Source organism: Musa acuminata, chromosome BXJ1-7, assembly GCF_036884655.1.
Source record: "Musa acuminata AAA Group cultivar baxijiao chromosome BXJ1-7, Cavendish_Baxijiao_AAA, whole genome shotgun sequence".
In the NCBI taxonomy this organism is placed as follows: domain Eukaryota; kingdom Viridiplantae; phylum Streptophyta; class Magnoliopsida; order Zingiberales; family Musaceae; genus Musa; species Musa acuminata.
The window spans coordinates 10,859,176-10,877,505 of record NC_088333.1 but is presented as its reverse complement, the minus strand read 5'-3'; the positions used below and the strand labels follow the sequence as shown (position 1 = coordinate 10,877,505).

At 46.1% G+C, this 18,330-nt stretch overlaps 4 protein-coding genes across 4 annotated transcripts; 3 read left to right on the top strand and 1 right to left on the bottom strand.

Moving 5' to 3' along the window:
• The first annotated feature begins 91 nt into the window (after positions 1 to 91).
• On the top strand, positions 92 to 822 carry LOC135678780 (uncharacterized). The gene has a single exon (XM_065191931.1). It carries the CDS (start codon positions 151 to 153, stop codon positions 619 to 621), a length of 471 nt encoding a protein of 156 aa, XP_065048003.1. The 5' UTR covers positions 92 to 150; the 3' UTR covers positions 622 to 822.
• A 1,430-nt stretch (positions 823 to 2,252) lies between these two features.
• LOC135678779 (uncharacterized acetyltransferase At3g50280-like) lies at positions 2,253 to 3,984 on the bottom strand. Its single transcript, XM_065191930.1, has one exon. It carries the CDS (start codon positions 3,776 to 3,778, stop codon positions 2,372 to 2,374), a length of 1,407 nt encoding a protein of 468 aa, XP_065048002.1. The 5' UTR covers positions 3,779 to 3,984; the 3' UTR covers positions 2,253 to 2,371.
• Positions 3,985 to 11,835: 7,851 nt separating this feature from the next.
• LOC135678777 (cationic amino acid transporter 5-like) lies at positions 11,836 to 13,985 on the top strand. The gene has a single exon (XM_065191928.1). The coding sequence runs from the start codon at positions 12,092 to 12,094 to the stop codon at positions 13,871 to 13,873; it is 1,782 nt and encodes a 593-aa protein (XP_065048000.1). The 5' UTR covers positions 11,836 to 12,091; the 3' UTR covers positions 13,874 to 13,985.
• Positions 13,986 to 14,402: 417 nt separating this feature from the next.
• Positions 14,403 to 16,364, top strand: LOC135678778 (cationic amino acid transporter 5-like). Its single transcript, XM_065191929.1, has one exon. It carries the CDS (start codon positions 14,466 to 14,468, stop codon positions 16,233 to 16,235), a length of 1,770 nt encoding a protein of 589 aa, XP_065048001.1. The 5' UTR covers positions 14,403 to 14,465; the 3' UTR covers positions 16,236 to 16,364.
• The last annotated feature ends 1,966 nt before the right edge of the window (positions 16,365 to 18,330 follow it).

The window sequence follows — 18,330 nt, the reverse complement described above, 5'->3', positions numbered from 1 at the left end:
CCCCAACTACTCGACTTTAAGAGCTCCCGGGGTAATTCCGTAACTTCACTGGCCCTCGCGGCTTCTATTAAATGGGGCCTGGTGCTTGACCCCCTTCATCCCCAGACTCAGTCTCCGACGACTCGGCGCGGCGGGAGGACCATCGGAGGGATGTCGACGCAGGCGCTGATCGAGAGCCAACGCGAGGGCGCGGAGGTGTCCTACGGCGCCGACATCTGCAAGGAGCAGTCGATGACTCTGCTGGAGGGGATCCACCTGCCCAAGGGCCTGCTTCCGCTGGCGGCCATTGAGGAGGTCGGCTACAACCGGGCCACTGGGTTCGTGTGGCTGAAGCAGAAGAAGTCCACCACCCACGTGTTCAAGGCGATCGGCAAGACGGTGTCGTACGCGTCGGAGGTGACGGCCTTCGTGGAGGACCGCCGTATGAAGCGGATGACGGGCGTCAAGAGCCGGGAGTTCCTCATCTGGATATCCATCTCGGACATGTACATCGACGATCCCGAGTCGAAGCGGATCACCTTCAAGACCCCTGCCGGCATCGGCCGTTCCTTCCCCGTTTCCGCTTTCCAGGCCGAGGAGGAGGAGGAGAAACCCGAGGCAAAGGGAGGAGACGGTAAGTGATGTAGAAATCTACGGAGGCGGTCTCGCTTGTTTTCCCTCTCGAACTTCGTCGTTTCCCTCTCTTTCCTTCGTATTCACACAATAAATGAAATTAATGGTAGTTAGATCTGTGATGATGTGCGGAAGGGATAAAGGTGATGAAGATGTTGCTATATTTGTCCTCTCTTAAACATTAAGCTTACACGCGTACTTAATGATGAAGGTGGATTTGGGAATGGTGCAGGGATAATTAATCCTTTTAAATTATAGATTTATCCTCTCCCCCACACGAGCTATTTTGATTTTTATATTTATAAAAATAAATTATTTAATTTGGTTTCTTCATTCATGAAAATATCTTGATGATAAATTAAAATGAGACACAATTAATCCGTGCTCAGTGAAAAGGAATAAAATTAAATATTTTATTTTTACAAATATAAGAATATTAATATAATTTTAAAATATAAAATATTAAAAATAATTAATTACAAAACTAGTATTTAATTAGCCCTCTTCACACTCACGCACTCGATCTTCCTGTTTATGTGTTCCTCCAAGTCGAGGAATCTGAGAAGCTGCTGCGGCACCTTCACGCTACTGAGCACCTAAAACAAAGTGATTCGTCGAAACACCTAATCCATGAATCCGGTGGAAGAGTGCTACAGCACAAGATTTGATGATGCCTTGTGGTCGGACCATCACTACTTGCGGACGGTGGAGCATGCAAAGCGGAGCCCATCATTAGACATGCGTGGGTGGAAGAGTGCTACAGCACAAGGTTTGATGATGCCTGTGGAGCCCACCATTAGGCATTCGTCGTTTGTGAGACGGGCAGCGTCGTTTCGTGACTCAGCTGTTTCCGAGTTGTGTATGTGCGACTTCGACTAACGTCACATGTGACAGCCAACTGGACGGTACCAAAACGTCCTCCGGTGGGACCAAAATATTTTCGCTCATCGTGAACCTTACGCTTGAGTAGTTGTGGTGGTGATAATTATGATGATGATTGATAGGGAGTTCGAGTGGAATATTATCTGTGATGGTCACGACACCACTCGCTCTCTAAGGAGGCAGCCATCGTTGAACTGGGCTAACAATTCAATTGGATTAACAGGGGCTCGTGGAATGGCCGGTCGATAGAGCAACCGATGGTCTGGTGAACCCAGCTCGATGCTGGAGCACACCGACAGCTGTCGGAGTACTCTCGCGAGTTGAGCGGCGAGACGCAGAAGAGATATAGGGCAGCAAATTAGAGAGATCAGCGAGCAGCAAATGCGTGCAGTGAACGGCGGCAGCACTCGGCAAGAGAGAGAGAAAAGACATAGAGAAGGAGAGAGTGTTTACGAGTTTTCTGACGGTGGACCACCGTTATCAGTTTTGGTTTCAATTTTATATGAAAAATTTTTACAATAAACTCTACGATCCTAACGGTATTGATTTACAGTTTATCTTCTCTAAGAAATTTTTCTGTTATATTTATTTTATGAGATCTAAATTTTTTTTTAAAAAAAATCTATTATGATATGCTAGAGTTAAGATATATGTTTTTTATGTTATCATGATCCTTTAGTTATTCTTAAAAATTCTCACTATATAATTAATTATTTATTTTATTATTTATATTATACCGTTGATATTGACGAGGAATCTAGGAAAAAAATTATTTCGATTTTTTTTTCCAACAAGATCAGAATTACAAACATCATACTTATGGTACCTCTTTGCTGCGCGAGTCTTGGAATTTGGAGTGTAACAGTGTACTTACTGCTCAAGCATCTCGCGAGTCGGCAAGATCCTGTAGCCACTGAAGCTCCGGTGATGGGCTGACGGCGCTCATGAACTCCTCGTCTGCCTCGAACGCACTCATAAAAGGCGGCTCCAGGCAAATCTCCAAGTCCATGCTTCCCCCGCCCTCCCACCCCGGATAGAAGGTCACCTTGCCATCGAACTTGTGCGCCGTCCCGCTCCGCACCGCCACCGCCTTTCCCAACCCGAAGTTGCACCCGTAGACGTCGAACCTCGGCGAGCTCCCCATCATCACGCTGAATTTGTCGAACATGTTCATCTTGTACACGACCGGCGCTGCCATCCATGCCTCCACCTTCTCCCGGATGGCCGTGTCGGTATGCCCCGCCACCGTCTCGTGGATGAGGCGCGCGGCCCAGCCGAGGCCGTGGGGCAGCAGCTCGCCCGCGGTGGCCGCGGCCGGTAAGGGGTAGATGGAGTTGCCGAAGTAGTCGGGTGACATCGGCGGCTGTAGCCGCGCGCGGTTCTGGGTGGCCACTCTGCAGTGGGTCGTCTGCTCGGCCGGGAGGCCTCGGGCGCGTGTGATGCACCTCCACAGCAGCGACGCGACGGACTGGAAAGAGGAGATGGAGCTCATGCCGCATTCCAGATTGGCTCTGGCCTTGAGGCGGGCGATGGACTGGGCCGACAAGTGGAAGATCCGTTCCCGATACAGAGGCGGCTGCGTCGACCTGTCGATGAACTCGTCGGGACGCGTGAAAGGAAGCTTGATGGGAAGGCCCCCGGAGCCATCGATGAACCACCGGTCGTGCACCGGAGGATGTGACATCTCGGCCGCAGCTCCGTCGGCTCGAGCTATCTCCGCCCACGCGTTGAAGAACTGCCAGTAGGAAGTGCCGTCGCCGACGACGTGATTGAAGGAGCACCCAACAAAGAAGCCGTCCGCCAGCTCCGTCAGCTGCACCGCGAGCAGGGGCTCTGAGTGGCCGTCGTAGTTGATGACTCCGTCGAGGCGGAAGAAAGACCGGACGAAGGAGGGCACGTCGCTCGAGGGCGCAAGCACGTCTGCGACGGTGATGCCATCGGCGACGACGTGGGTGAGCTCCGCACCTTGGCCATCGCAGTCGATGGACACGTAGATGCCCGTCACGTTGCCCTGCTCGTCAACAGCTTCCTCGGTAACGAGGCGGCCGGCGAGGGGGTAGAAGTGGAGCAGAGCAGTGGAGAGGGAGGTCTTGAGGCGGTCGACGACGTCAGTGATGGTGAGGCGAGACAGGAGGTAGGTGGAGAAGAGGTGGCCCTTCTGGATGTAGGAGGCGTTGAACATTGATAGGTCCCAAACCGCGAGGTGGCACCATGTGCGGGGGCGAGGCGGCGGCTTGACGATGCAGGTGGAGACATGGCGGAACAGGGGCGAAGAGGAAGACATTGCCGATCTCTCTTGCTTGGCTGCAGGAAATTTTAGTGACTCGTCTTCCAATTGAACCTCTCTTATAGACGCAACCAAGTCTGCAAATACAGACAGAGGTTGTGAAGTATGGGAGTGTTGGAAATGGTCGACCACCGAACTCTGACGGGCAACGGCGAAGACTTGGTCATATAATAGGAACGACAAAACTCATCGATGTTAAACGAAATGCGTTCCACATTTGCGTTCCAGAGTTGGTGGGTCAAAAGTTGTCAGAATCCAGCCTTGCTCGCCAAGCAATGTTTTCTTATATTTGGTGATTCCGACCCAAAGCCATATAATATAATATAGATGTAGAAAGTGTGCAATCAAACAATAGTTCCAACTTTGCTTATTTTATAATATACATAATTTTGGTATGAGTTGTGACGATTGATGTTTTCATCAGTGTAATATGATTCGAACGAGTATGCATAAATTTATCCAAAGATACTTTAAGGTAGAAACATCGGATGTACTATCTATATAAATATTGAGGTCAAGAATTTTTTTTTTTTTTTATCCGATCCCTTCCATATCAAAATTAGTAACTTGGTATATACGAGTATAGACATGAATGACCAAAAGAAGAAGTATTTATTTTTTATCATGTTGAATATGAGCTTTTATACTTAGAACATAAATAAATAAAATATTTCATGAAATTTTTTATGAGAAAGTAGTATCTAATCGCCTTCAATAGCCTCTCATTAGCTTCTTGTCCACGTGGGCAACAAAGGGGGTAACCTATAACCCCTTCTTTTTCCATCCCGGATATCACGTGGTAGTTACGTGTCGAATAACGATTCGTTGATTGTGTACTTCATATCATCTGTTCCACCCCCTCCCCCCTCAGGTGTGTTTCGGGACTCTTGCGGGAGAGGTTCGAAGTGTGGTGTCTAGTTCATTTGACACATCAAGTTTATACCTGTTCCATCCATTGTAGACCTGGTGATGCATTTCATTCGTCTAACATGAGTTCATTTATCATGTTTGTCCGAGATTGCTTCCCTTCTGCGTTGTTGGTGGCTATCATAACCTCCACACCTTAGGCAAAGGTGGGGATCGAGCTTCCCGACCCCACGTCTCAAGAAGAGGCGATTGGACTTCCTGACCCCACATCTTGAGCAAAGAAGATCCCGACCTCCACACCTTGGGTGGGGGTGAGGGGTCGGGCCTCTCGACCTCTATGCCTCCAGCATAAGCGAAGTTCAGGCTTCTTGACCTCCATGACGTGATAATAATTATAATAGAGGAGAGTTTTCCCGACCTCCACACATTATGCGAAGGAAGGAGTCGGGCTTTTCGACCTCCATGGTGCCCCTCTTTTATTCGGGCTATGAGAGGAGCTGAGGTGGGCTACAAGCAATGTGGAGGTGGGTTCTTCCTCTGCTCATCCTTGAGGGACTTACGTTGGGCAATGAGTACATAACGGGGAAGCCGTGAAGCCATATCGTCGACTTCCCCCTTTTCTGTTTATCATTAAGGTGAGCTACAGGCAATATGAAGGTGAGTTCCTCCTTTTCTCGTCCACGACCTCCACGCCTTGAGTGGAGATGGGGGTAGCGCCTCCTGATCTCCACGTCTTAGGTGGGGATGAGGTTTGGTTTCATGACCTTCATGCCTTGGAGCCTTGGATAGAGGCAATCTCGACATTCATGCCTCGGGTGGGGGCGGGGGTTAGGCCTCCCAACCTCGATGACATAATGATGATCATAGGAGATAAGAGGGTTAAGTTTTTCAATCTCCGCGCCTCAAGCAGAAGAGGGGGTCAGTGTTGGGAAACCTAGGGCTACATCACATGTATAGTGGAAGAACAAAAAAAAAATCCTAATTTTCTATAAAAAATTAGTTTCTTATCGTCGTACGAAGATTGGTGTGTGAAAACCCATAAAATTAAAAAATCACGTGTATTAAGGGATGTATATTACCTAGGGAGATCGTATATCCCTAAAATCCTACAGATCTATAAGAGAGGATGAAGGACGTTAACTATCCTCCTCTTTAATGATGATCCATATGACATGAGCTACGAAAACGCTTCTCAAATCATTGCACGATCCTCCTTTCCATGTGCAACATGAGATCAAGAAAGGGGATCGACCCTTCTTACCATCCACACGTCTCAAATAGGTGTTGTTGGTTGAGAATAAGAGGGGAAGAGGAGAATAAGAGGTGGCAACCGAAAGGGTCTAAGCCTATGGCCCTTTGGTTCCCTCCTATTTATAGAGGTCCGTTGTCAATTTAACCTTAATGGATCCTACTCTATTGGGTATTGGATCTCTATCCAACTACCTAAGCCTCTTAGATTAGTGGATCTCTACCCAATAATCTCTCATTAGCTTTTATTGATCTCATCTATAGGATCCAATAATTCAAAGGATTATTGAATATCTAATAAGATAGGAGCTCCGACGGATTCTCATATATAAACCTTTACTCATCGCAACACCTACTATATATGTATAACCCTTTAGGTCAAATATCAAGCTGGCCGTGAGTTATATCTTTCATAACTTCTTTTGGCTCAGTGAATTATTATGAAGCTTCATAATAATTCACTTGACTCAATTATTGTTGAAGTATTAGGTCTCGCTCAACGATAAAAGGGAATCCAATCCTTTAGATATGTCTATCCTCAATTGTTATATATCTATAGTCCCCCATCTATCTAATATTCTAGAGATCGTATTCCAGGTATGGTGTTGTATGGCTTATATAGTTTCTACTTGGGTCTCGCTCTAATCGGATTCTCCAAAAGAACTTTTTTCTCTCAATCCGAATGACCCTGATCAGGTTGGTTATCACTCCCGATGACCAACTATTCCAGATTTGAAACTTTTAGACCTATAAGTCTGGTATTAAAAAGTGGAGTACTTATATAGGAAATTCTTGGTGTCTCAAGTCTAAGGACCAAATATATTGGATAATAAAATCATTGTCTAATAATGAGGTATCATCAACCATCTAGTATTCTATGAGTGGATCAATTAGTGAACTCATTCTCTAATGAGCACTTGCACTATATCCCTACATAAGCAACTATGAGACCAATTGCCTCTATAATATGGATAGGTATATGACACACCAACCTATTCGATTATCTTGATATCCCTCTGAAGTAACCTATGACCGAGATTATTGAGGGTTAGTGTTTGAAGGCGAATCGATCTCATTATCATGATCTCATCACGATTTGATTCTCATTGCATAGATTCATGTATATCATAATATATATAATAGACGATATAAAGTAAAAAAAAATACTAAATACATAATAAGCAAAAGGAGTATGTATCATATCACACGGGTTATCACTCACGTGATTGACTTACAAACCACTTATAACTAACAGTTGGGCTTATCGATCTCTATGGTGTGACGATGGCCATAGGTGATAAGAGGATTGCTGTAGGCGGTCATCCATCACCCACTTGCCCCTTATCATTTGCTCATCGTTGAGGCAGGTTGTGAGAGGAGCCGAGGTGAGATACAATTGGTGTACAAGTGGGTTCTTTTCTGCTCATCCTTGAGAGACCCACATCAAGCATTAGGTCCACAATAGGGAAGCTATAGAGGCCCATCATGACCTATCCCTCTTCTCCTGCTCATCGTTGAGGTGGGCTACGAGAGGAGCTGAAGTGGGCTACATGTGGCACGAAAGTGGGTTCCTCCTTTCCTTATCTACGACCTCTACCACTCGGGTCAGGGCAGAGGTAGTGTCTCATGACCTCCACGTCTTGGGCAGAGATGAGGGTCCATCACCCACCTATCCCTCCTCTTTTGCTCACCATCGAGGTGGGCTGTGAGAGAGAGTCCATGTGGACAAGGGTCATCCTATGACCATTTACCCGATGTCCGAGGCGAAAAGAAAAGGCGAGGGACACCCTCTACCCGCTTGCCCACTAAAACAAGAGTCCAAAGTATACAGTTATGGGCTACCCCCCTATCGCCCATGTGGACAACAAGCTAAGGAAAGGTTGTCGGAGGTTATTAGATGTTGCCTTCTCAGAATATTTTATCCCTCTGTGACAATGTATAAGAGCTCATCTTCAGCACGAGAAGGGGAGGGCTTACTTTTGTTGACTACTCGCATCCATACTCATATATCTTGGATAATTAACTTGGGCATTGGAGTGATCGAGTAGGGAAACCTCTCCCGACCTCTATCTTCATATAGGTGGTATCTCGAGAGCTCAACGTTTCTACCTCGAAAGCACCATAAACAAACCTATACATATGAGTTCAGACCACATCGAATTAACCAAGACGTCAATAATAGTTTTCCTCATCAAATTGATTTATCAAGAGTGATTATGATAACAAACATATATTCATTCATAAGATACCCTTATAACCCATCAATCATTGAGATAATTATTGTTAAAAAATAAGAAGTTTGAAGGACACATAAAAGAGTAGTCAGAGATTTGTGTAAAATTATCACAATCCATAAATTCATAATGAAAATAGTGAAATTTGAATTTCATTTTTTTCCTTCATCAAAATTATCTTTATAGGATTTTTTATTATATCTTGTCTAGATTATGCACCATCAAGGTAGAATTCAGTATTCGAGGTATTAAGATTAGAGTCAACTTTGGCTCTTATAAATCTTATCTCAAGTCTAGCATCGAGAGCTTATTTAGTTTAACGAAGAGTATTATGGAAATTATGTTAGATGCATGCCTAATAGAAGCCTTCTCTAATGCCCAAATCATTTGGAAGAGAGGTGACGTAGGATTTGGAGGACTCCGAGAGCTCTAGGCGGGTTAACATATAATCTTTTATACAAGATTAAGTGGAGAGTTAATTTGTTAGAATAGTTTCATAACATCATCGAACTTTGATAAAAAGATAGAGTGTGTGAGAATTTGATTAACGTGTATAATTAATATCATCATAGATCGTGTTAGAGTGGACTATTTCAGAGCGGATGTAATCACATGTTAGCATTTAATTGGCTTAGAAATTTCTACCTAATTTTCTCTCACCTAATTGAGTTAAATGTTAGCATTTAATTACTTGTATCACTACCTAATTTTCTCTTGTAGTTTATGGTTTGATTAAGAGATTGGTTAGCATTTAATTTGCTAAGAAATTATCACCCATATCACTATCGAATAGTCTCTTAGAGTTGATTGTTTGATTACGAGAGCGGTAAGCAATTGATTCACCTGTTTCCCTATCTAATTTTCTATTTGATTGAGTCTAAAATCTGATTAAAAAGCATTTAAACTTTGTTCTAATAGAGATGGGATAGACACATAAAAAAATGTAAAAAAATCAAAATCAAAATCCAATCCAACATCACTATGAGAGATCGAACTCATATTCCGAACTCTCACAATCCTATGTGTCTTTTGAGACATCATTTGGTTAATATATCGTAATATGTCTCAAGTCTTAATATACGCATATTCTTTTTATACATTATTTAATATAATAAAATTTAAAAGCACATCAAGTGACAGATTAAGATTCGAAAAAATATGTTAAATATAAATATTGCATGTAATTCAAGAGCTAATTATCAGGGACGAAATGCATAATCTATAATAACCTTTCATAGGCACTTATTCAGTAGCGTAAAATATATTGGAAATGTTAGGTCAAATTTATTATTAAATGAATTAAAAAATTTTCATCCGCATACGTATAAATTTTCACATGAATGGATATATCTTTTAACCCTAAAGAGTATGTATATATTCATCCTATGAAAAAATCAAATTCCATTCTTGAATTCATTTGACATCGATCAAAGAGAGAATACAAAAGCATATGGAATTCATTGTTCCTGTAATTTGGAGTACTACTATTGTAAGAAAAAAAATGATCATTAAGTCAAATTCATCTTAAGAAAAAAGAATCAAACTCTTGTCTCGATCAAATCATTTTTAATCTAATCTAAATTCTCCATTCGAGTTAGCCATTTTCTCTCAGTCAAGTTATTCTAAATAAAAGAAATACAACCTTCACCCCAACAATATTAACACAATTTTTTTTCTTCTTTTAGAACTCATTTATTGAGTGTCAATGACAATTAATTTTGTCTCTATTGCTCATGAGGAAAAGCCAAAGAAGTTCATTGTAATGAAATGTGTGAAAGTAGGAGTGATTTTTTGTGCAAAAATTATATCCTCAATGGTTTGGACAATATATTATACAACATATCACGTTGCTACAATTATTGAAAAATCACTACCTGCTTGGAAAGACGTGGAAAGATATCTAAAGCACAAGCAAAAGATTAAGGATAGAGGAAAGCATCAGACTTCAGAAAGGAAATCTGTGAGACTGGCAAAGGAGTCAAAGGCAAATATGATAGAACCCAAGATGAACAAAGAGAAAGTAATGGCTGTACACAGTGATTTCAATAAAAATAAGTCTTTTGTTTACTTGAGTGAGTCCTCAAATTTATGACATGGTAAATTAGGACATATAAATCTTAATACTTTATGAAAATTAATGAATTTAGATTTATTGCCTTCATTATATGTTGATCCTAATTATACATGTGAAATATGTGTAGAGACCAAATTGGCTAAGACACCTTTTCATTCAATTGAAAGGAAAACCAAACCTCTAGAATTGATTCACAATGGTATATGTGACATGAAGTTTGTGCACGCTAGAGGTGGAAAAAAGGTAATTTGTTACTTTTATGGATGATAGCATAAGATAGTATTTACTGAGAAATAAAAATAAGGTTTCGGAAGTATTTAAATATTATAAGAATAAAGTAGAGAATCAACTTAGTAAATAGATCAAAGTAATTCAAAGTGATAGAGGTGAAGAAAACGGAGTAGTATCATGTCAGGAGAGTATTAATTTATATTTATCTTAATTAAATGGTATTGCTAAACGTAAGAATCTAACTTTTAAAGAGATGATCGTTGATAAATTCTGATTTATCCTAGAATTTGTGAGGGAAAGCAAGGCTAATCACATTTTTAACAAAATACCATGAAAAGGATAGGATAAAACTCCTTATGGCTTTCGATTACAAGAATAACGTCAATTAGACTATTAATTATAATCGTGACATTGCATAGTTTGGAAACCCATCAAATGAATGTTAAAACAATTTTCTTAAATGATGAATTAGAAGAAAAAATTATATAGAATAATCTGAGACGTTTATGGCTTTTGGAGAGGAGAAAAAAAGGTTACAGACTTATTAAATCTCTATATGATTTAAAATAAACACTTAAGCAATAGCATAAAAAATCTGATAAGTTATCTTAAACAAAAGAATTACACCCTTAAACCTAACAGAGAGAGAGAGAGAGAGAGAGAGAGCTGATCCAATCTATTTTAACCGGCTTAACAACTATTAATATCATGGGGTCAAGCTCGTAGGTCATAGATCAAACCTTAGTATAACATAACTTTGAGTCCATCAATCTTTTTCATGCCACACATTTGGATATTTAGAATGACATATACAACAACATAAATGAGATTAAAAAGGTTGTCACGTGATCATAAGATACTTGTCTTTATTTTGTTTTATAGATTCATATGATTACGTGTGATAATATATATTTTAGATGGACTCAACAACCATCTAATGCCATTTTAGGGTCCCACCTCTCTATTATTGACATAAGGATGGGCTTGTCATAGGCAGCCGTCGTCAACCCCCCATTTTCCTGCTTGCCGCCTAACATGGACTTTTTTGTCAACCCCTAGTGAAGAAATGTCCTACGTTTAGATTGCGTCGAAACATTGGCTAAATTTGCACTGGTTCAGTGCAAGTCTCCCTCGTTAGGCCATCATCATCATCATCCCTGAATTCACCGATGTGCGGCTGGCACTTGCAACTTGGCGTATCGTCCAACCCAGGGGACCCCATCGGTGATGTGGGATCAGACGTTGCATTTATGACTGATGTTGGAAAATATCCATGGCCATAGTACAAAGCTATGCGTCTTCTTCTACGGGCAAGCTGAGGCCTCAGATGTCCATATCGATAGTTTGTCTCTATATTCCTTCCCCTTCTATGAAATTTCCATAATCTGGATGAAGAAAGGATTCCTTCCACACATATTGTAGAGGAGCTTCCCACTGAAGGACTGTTGGATTCCAAATCTTGCTCGATCTTCCGTGAGCATGAGCCAGACTCCCATGACAAGTCCTTCAACGATGAACTATCAAACAATGGAGCCGACGATTTCCACAATTCCTGTGATGTCGTTTACCCGTGGAAGACTATGAATTGCCCCCTCTGTTTTGTCTATATATCAAGCACTCCACCAGCAGAAGAGGCTGAGCCATCGAGAAACCGGGATGGGGAGCTCCATGGAAGGATCGAAGGCTGAGTTCCAGAGAAGGAGCTACTGGAGATGGAGCAAGGAAGACTTCTTCCCCGAGGAGTCCTTCAAGAGCTGGCCGGCCTATGTATCAGCGCTCGGCCAGACGCACCGCCGGTTCAGGGACCGCTTCGTCGGCCGATCCGATGACGCCACCGAGCTCGTTGACCTCCGAAGGCAGAGCGTCAACGACATGAAGCGCTGCCTCACCTGGTGGGATCTCACCTGGTTCGGCTTCGGCTCCGTCATCGGCGCCGGGATCTTCGTCCTCACCGGCCAAGAAGCGCACGACCATGCTGGCCCTGCTATTGTCCTGTCCTACGTCGCCTCCGGCATCTCCGCAATGCTCTCCGTCTTCTGCTACACCGAGTTTGCGGTCGAGATCCCGGTCGCCGGAGGCTCCTTCGCTTACCTGAGAGTGGAGCTGGGGGACTTCGCCGCATTCATAGCCGCGGCTAATCTGATTCTGGAGAGCATCATCGGCGGTGCCGCCGTGGCCCGTTCGTGGACTTCCTACTTGACCTCGCTCTTGAACCTCCCCAAGAACTCCTTAAGAATCCACACCAATCTAGCCAAGGACTTTAATCTCTTGGACCCGATTGCGGTGGTGGTGCTCTTCGCCACCGCGACCATCGCTATGATCAGCACCAAGAAGACCTCTTACTTCAATTGGATCGCCTCGGCGGTCCACACGGTGGTGATAGCCTTCGTCATCGTTGCCGGTTTTGCTCACGCAGAACCCACCAATCTGAAGCCCTTTCTTCCTTTCGGTGCTCAAGGCGTATTCCAAGCGGCGGCGATCGTCTACTTCGCTTACGGTGGCTTCGACAACATCGCCACCATGGCCGAAGAGACGAGGAATCCTTCGAGGGACATACCACTGGGCCTGCTCGGCTCCATGTCCGTCATCACGGCAATATACTGCCTGATGGCCCTCTCACTCAGCATGATGCAGAAGTACACCGACATCGACACGGATGCGGCATACTCTGTAGCATTCAAGAGCGTGGGGATGAAGTGGGCGCAGTACCTGGTCGCGCTCGGTGCTCTCAAGGGGATGACCACCGTGCTGCTCGTCGGCGCGCTCGGGCAAGCTCGCTACACCACTCACATCGCCAGGAGTCACATTATTCCCCCACTCTTCGCTCTGGTCCACCCCAAAACCGGCACCCCTATCTACGCTACTCTCCTGATCACCATCTCCAGCGCTTGCATCGCGCTCTTCTCAAGCCTGAACGTCCTGGCGTCTCTACTCTCCGTGAGCACTCTCTTCATCTTCATGATGATGGCCACCGCGCTTCTCGTGAGGCGGTACTACCGGCGAGACGTCTCGACTCCGAGGGACCTCCACAAGCTGGTCATCTGCCTTCTGGTCATCATTGCCTCTTCCACGGGCATTTCAGCTTACTGGGGACTGAGGCCCCATGGGTGGATTGGGTACGTGATCCTGGTTCCTATGTGGGTGGCCGGCACTCTGGGACTCCAGCTGTTTGTGCCACAGTGCAGGACGCCGAAGGTGTGGGGGGTTCCGCTGGTGCCATGGTTGCCGTCCTTGTCGATCGCCACCAACTTGTTTCTCATGGGCTCTTTGGAATCCAAGGCGTTCCTAAGGTTTGGGATCTGCTCTGGGATCATGCTGATCTACTATCTGCTCTTTGGACTCCATGCTACTTACGACATGGCGCACGGGCAGTACCAAAGACCAGATTTAGCGGAAGCAGAGAGGAAAGCAGCAGCTGGTGCAGGAGGCGAGGCATGAAGCCACGGATGGGCGCTTCGTTACTTGTCATTAGCAGACGGGTGTGTGTACTTGTATTGATGATTGGAAACATCAGCATGATTTCAGTAATATTAATTATTATGGAAGGGCACATGACGGCGATACCATCATGGCAAAATACTTGCATTACCAAAAGAGGGATGCTAATTATCTATCTAATTCCATTGTGAGCCGAAACATAAACGTGCACCGACGAGCCAGCTGGCAATTGCTTCTGGTCCAGATTCATTGAACCACGGCCATCCTCCCATAACTCGATCTTAGCAAGATCATAGCACAGATTCTGCTTAACATCCAAAGATACTGCCAGTTGTCAAACGAATTATGCCAATAACACATATTTATATTATTATAAGTATATGCACACAAAAAATCATGATTTTAATGTTTTTTGATACCGTATTACTGATGCAGATATGGAAGAAGCGTATTTTAAGAATACACGGACTTGTGGAACTAATTTACAAATTTCTCGAGGCATATGCAATTGGAAGGGGATCTTATATTATTATGTGGATAATATATATTGGAGCCCAAGTTCCAATCACAAATATACACCGTGATTCCGTCCATGGAAGCGATCGGCGGCGACGTGAGCCACGGCGCCGCTTCCATCTCAGCAGGCGAGGAGCGGAGTTACTGGCGGTGGAGCAAGAACGACTTCTTCCCGGAACCATCGTTCCGGAACTGGGGGGCGTACCGCACGGCCCTCTCTCGGACCGGCCCACGCCTCCGTGACCGCCTCCTCCACCGCTCCACCGACGCGGCAGAACTCCTCGCCCTCCCCCGCCGCAGCGAGCATGGCCTCCGCCGCTGCTTGTCCTGGTGGGACCTAGCCTGGCTTGGCTTTGGCTCTGTCGTCGGCACCGGCATCTTCGTCATCACCGGCCAGGAGGCCCGCTTCGCTGCCGGCCCCGCCATCCCTCTCTCTTACGCGGCCGCGGGCCTTTCCGCCCTTCTTTCCTCTTTCGTGTACGCTGAGTTCGCCTCCGACGTCCCCTCCGCCGGAGGCTCCTTCTCGTACCTTCGCATCGAATTAGGCGAATTCCTCGCCTACCTTGCCGCCGCCAACATCCTTCTCGAGGCCCTCGTCGGCGCTGCAGGTCTCGCCCGCTCCTGGACCTCCTACTTCGCTACCCTCCTCGGCCGCGAACCGGACTCCCTCCGCATCCATGCCCCGGCCCTCGCCGCCGGCTTCGATCTCCTTGACCCGATCGCCGTTGTCGTCCTCATAGCCTGCTCCTCCGTTGCCATATTCGGCACGCGTGGCACCTCCACCCTGAACTGGATCACCTCCCTCCTCAGCGTCGCCGTCATCGGCTTCATCATTGTCGCCGGGTTCATCCACGCCGACCCGGCTAATTTGGCCCCCCTTTTCCCCAACGGCGCCAAGGGGGTGTTCGAGGCTGCCGCCGTCGTCTACTGGGCGTACACCGGCTTCGACATGGTCGCCACCATGGCGGAGGAGACCAGGAACCCGGCAAGGGACGTCCCGCTCGGCCTCGTCGGCTCTATGTCAGCCATCACCGTCGTGTACTGTGTCATGGCGCTCGTGCTCGTCATGATGCAGCGCTTCGACCAGCTCGACCCCAACGCGGCCTACGCGGTGGCGTTCGCCGCAGCGGGGATGAAGTGGGCCAAGTACCTGGTGGCACTCGGCGCGCTCAAGGGGATGACCACGGGACTGCTCGTCGGCGCGCTGGGGCAGGGGCGGTACACCACGCAGATCGCGCGAGCCCACATGATCCCGCCCTACTTCGCGCTCGTACACCCCAAGACCGGCACGCCCGTCTACGCCACGCTCCTGGTCACCATGTCCAGCGCTTGCATCGCCTTCTTCTCGAGCCTGGATGTGCTCGCCACCGTCTCCTCCATCAGCACCCTCTTCATCTTCGCCCTCGTGGCGCTGGCACTGCTCGTAAGGAGATATTACAACAGAGAAGTCACCCCGAGAGCCAATCTCTTCAAGTTAGTCTTCTTCCTAGCCGTGATCGTTGCCTCGTCCGTCGGCGTATCAGCTTACTGGAACTCGAACCCGAAAGGCTGGATCGGATACGCGATCACGATGCCACTCTGGTTTCTAAGTACGCTAGGCCTCGCGGTGTTCGTTCCGCAGCAGCGGGCGCCGAAGGTGTGGGGCGTTCCCCTGGTTCCATGGCTGCCGTCGCTTTCCATCGCGACGAACCTGTTCCTGATGGGTTCGCTCGGCTACGAAGCATTTGTGAGGTTTGGGATCTGCACAGCGGTGATGCTGGTTTACTATGTGCTCGTCGGTCTTCACGCAACCTACGACGCGGCTCACGAAGAGAACGACACAGAGGCGATCAAAGTGGAGGCATGAAGCAGTGAGTGTGTCATGTAGCAATTAACACCGCGTTCTCGTTGATTCGATTAAGTATTGGGATAGGCTGCACAATCTGATGGCCTTCTTATGTGCCCAAAACTCGAAAAAGATGATCATTTGATGTTACTGAATCTTTGCAATTGCTTGAGCACAGATTTCACCTATGATATGTGACTTCAGAGGCAGAGGTAGAGAGAACAGGGAAGGATTCCATGGCTCTGCATGACCATTGATCGCCAAACTATTCAATACCCCACTATTGACCATCACAACAATTGCGTAGAATCCTAAACCCACGAGACATCCAAGCTAAAACAATCTGTTGTCACGTCAACGCCAATTCGTTCGGCATATATGTCTAATTTTACCGTTCAACGTTCCGTAGACTTCGCTGCGCGGCCCAAATCGAGACGCTTCCAACGGCTATGTTTCCTCCAACCCCAACCCCATAAATGATGCCCGCCGCCTGCGTATTTGCTTGCTGCTTCCCTCACAAAGACCAATCTCTCTCTCTCTCTCTCTCTCTGAATGGCATTAGTGAGCTGCTCTGTGAAGGCCTCCCTGCTGCTGCTTGTGCTGGCACTCATCCAGGTGAGCGCGCAGGAGCACCACATGGCGCCCAGTCCTGCACCGGCCATGGAGAATGGAGCCATCGCGGCTACTCCAGGCGCTCGCGCGGTGGCTTTGGCTTCCTTGATGTCCATCGTTGCCCTTTCCCTGCGTTAAGTGTGATTCCTTGAGTGGGCTTCCGGTTATGTGCCTCCTCTCCTCTTGTTCCTGGGTGCTATAGAACAGAGGCAGACATCTTGCGTCAAGTATCGAGTTCGATAGTTCTATTTTTCTGGCTGATGATTATTCGTGATTCATTTGATCGGATACTGCTCCATTCATGTGATATAAAAGACTGGTTACAGAAAAATAAAATATTTTTTTAATCAAGTTTATACATGCGATGGATGTAAACATGAACAGAACTCTTGCGTTCACAGCGCTGAAGTTGCAGATGGGCTACACATCGACACAGCCAGAGCTGAGTTCCGGTTGCAAATGGGCTCTTGGTTTTCGACCACGGCCACCGCGTGCATCCGTAAATCGACATGATAACCCTCCTTGATTGGTGGTGCAAATCGACATGACGATAAAACGAAATGATTCATGATTCATTTGAAAGCGGGGGGGTCTCCTCCGAAAAAAGAAGAAAGAAATAGAAGAAAGTGATGAATCATTATAACAGGTCACTGTCCTTGAGCGACCAAAGACACAGGCAGTCGATTTCAGATCCAAATCTACTGTTCCAGAAGACAAGACTGACATCTATGAAAACAAAATTTGCTGGAACTCAACCTTCTCCACCTTTTCAAGTCGCTCACTCAAGAACTATTGATGAATAGTCAACAGGACCCTCAAATTCTACTTGTCCCCAAAGAAACAAGCCCTGTATTCGCTACGGCCATCCCATCGATGCGATCCATCACCCGATACAATCAAACCGATGACGCCCCATGGCGAAGGATAAGCCAGCAACTCCTATTGAAATGGAACTGTGGGCGATACGGAACCAACGTGACTGATGACCAGATGACCACTCTACTGCCTAACACCAGCCAGAACCAGACTGTTCGATATGTGCAGTGATCACTCGTTCTTCTCTGTGCGTCTCTTGTCATTACTTACCATTGCCGAGTCATGAGGGGTTCGGAATGGCCAATTAGAACCTGGACATCAATCTACCCTATCTGTCACTGTACAAATGCACAAATGTCAGCCTTCTCTGCACGCGCATTAATTAGCCGACAGCCGGGGAGGTGACCACGTCGGCCGTCGACGCGATGGCTGCCCACATCACATGTCGAGCCCTTTCTGGGTCACCGTGCCAGATCCGGTATGTTCCGATCAACATGATATCGTGTTGCATGTAACATTGTCTGAGCAGGAGCAGTGTATATTAACCGAGCAGGAGAAGTCAGTCGTCATATCATTTCTGCTTCTGTCATCCATCCTATGACATTACCTGATCTTTTCCTGTTATTTTCATTCAAACGTCTCATTTATGAGACAAGATACTCGAGATAAATTACGACTTCAAGAGAGA

What these genes read in the sequence shown, in the direction of transcription:
- LOC135678778 (XM_065191929.1), top strand. Translation starts at nt 14,466, where the DNA reads ATGGAAGCGATCGGCGGCGACGTGAGCCACGGCGCCGCTTCCATCTCA.
- LOC135678777 (XM_065191928.1), top strand. Translation starts at nt 12,092, where the DNA reads ATGGGGAGCTCCATGGAAGGATCGAAGGCTGAGTTCCAGAGAAGGAGC.
- LOC135678779 (XM_065191930.1), bottom strand. Translation starts at nt 3,778, where the DNA reads ATGTCTTCCTCTTCGCCCCTGTTCCGCCATGTCTCCACCTGCATCGTC.
- LOC135678780 (XM_065191931.1), top strand. Translation starts at nt 151, where the DNA reads ATGTCGACGCAGGCGCTGATCGAGAGCCAACGCGAGGGCGCGGAGGTG.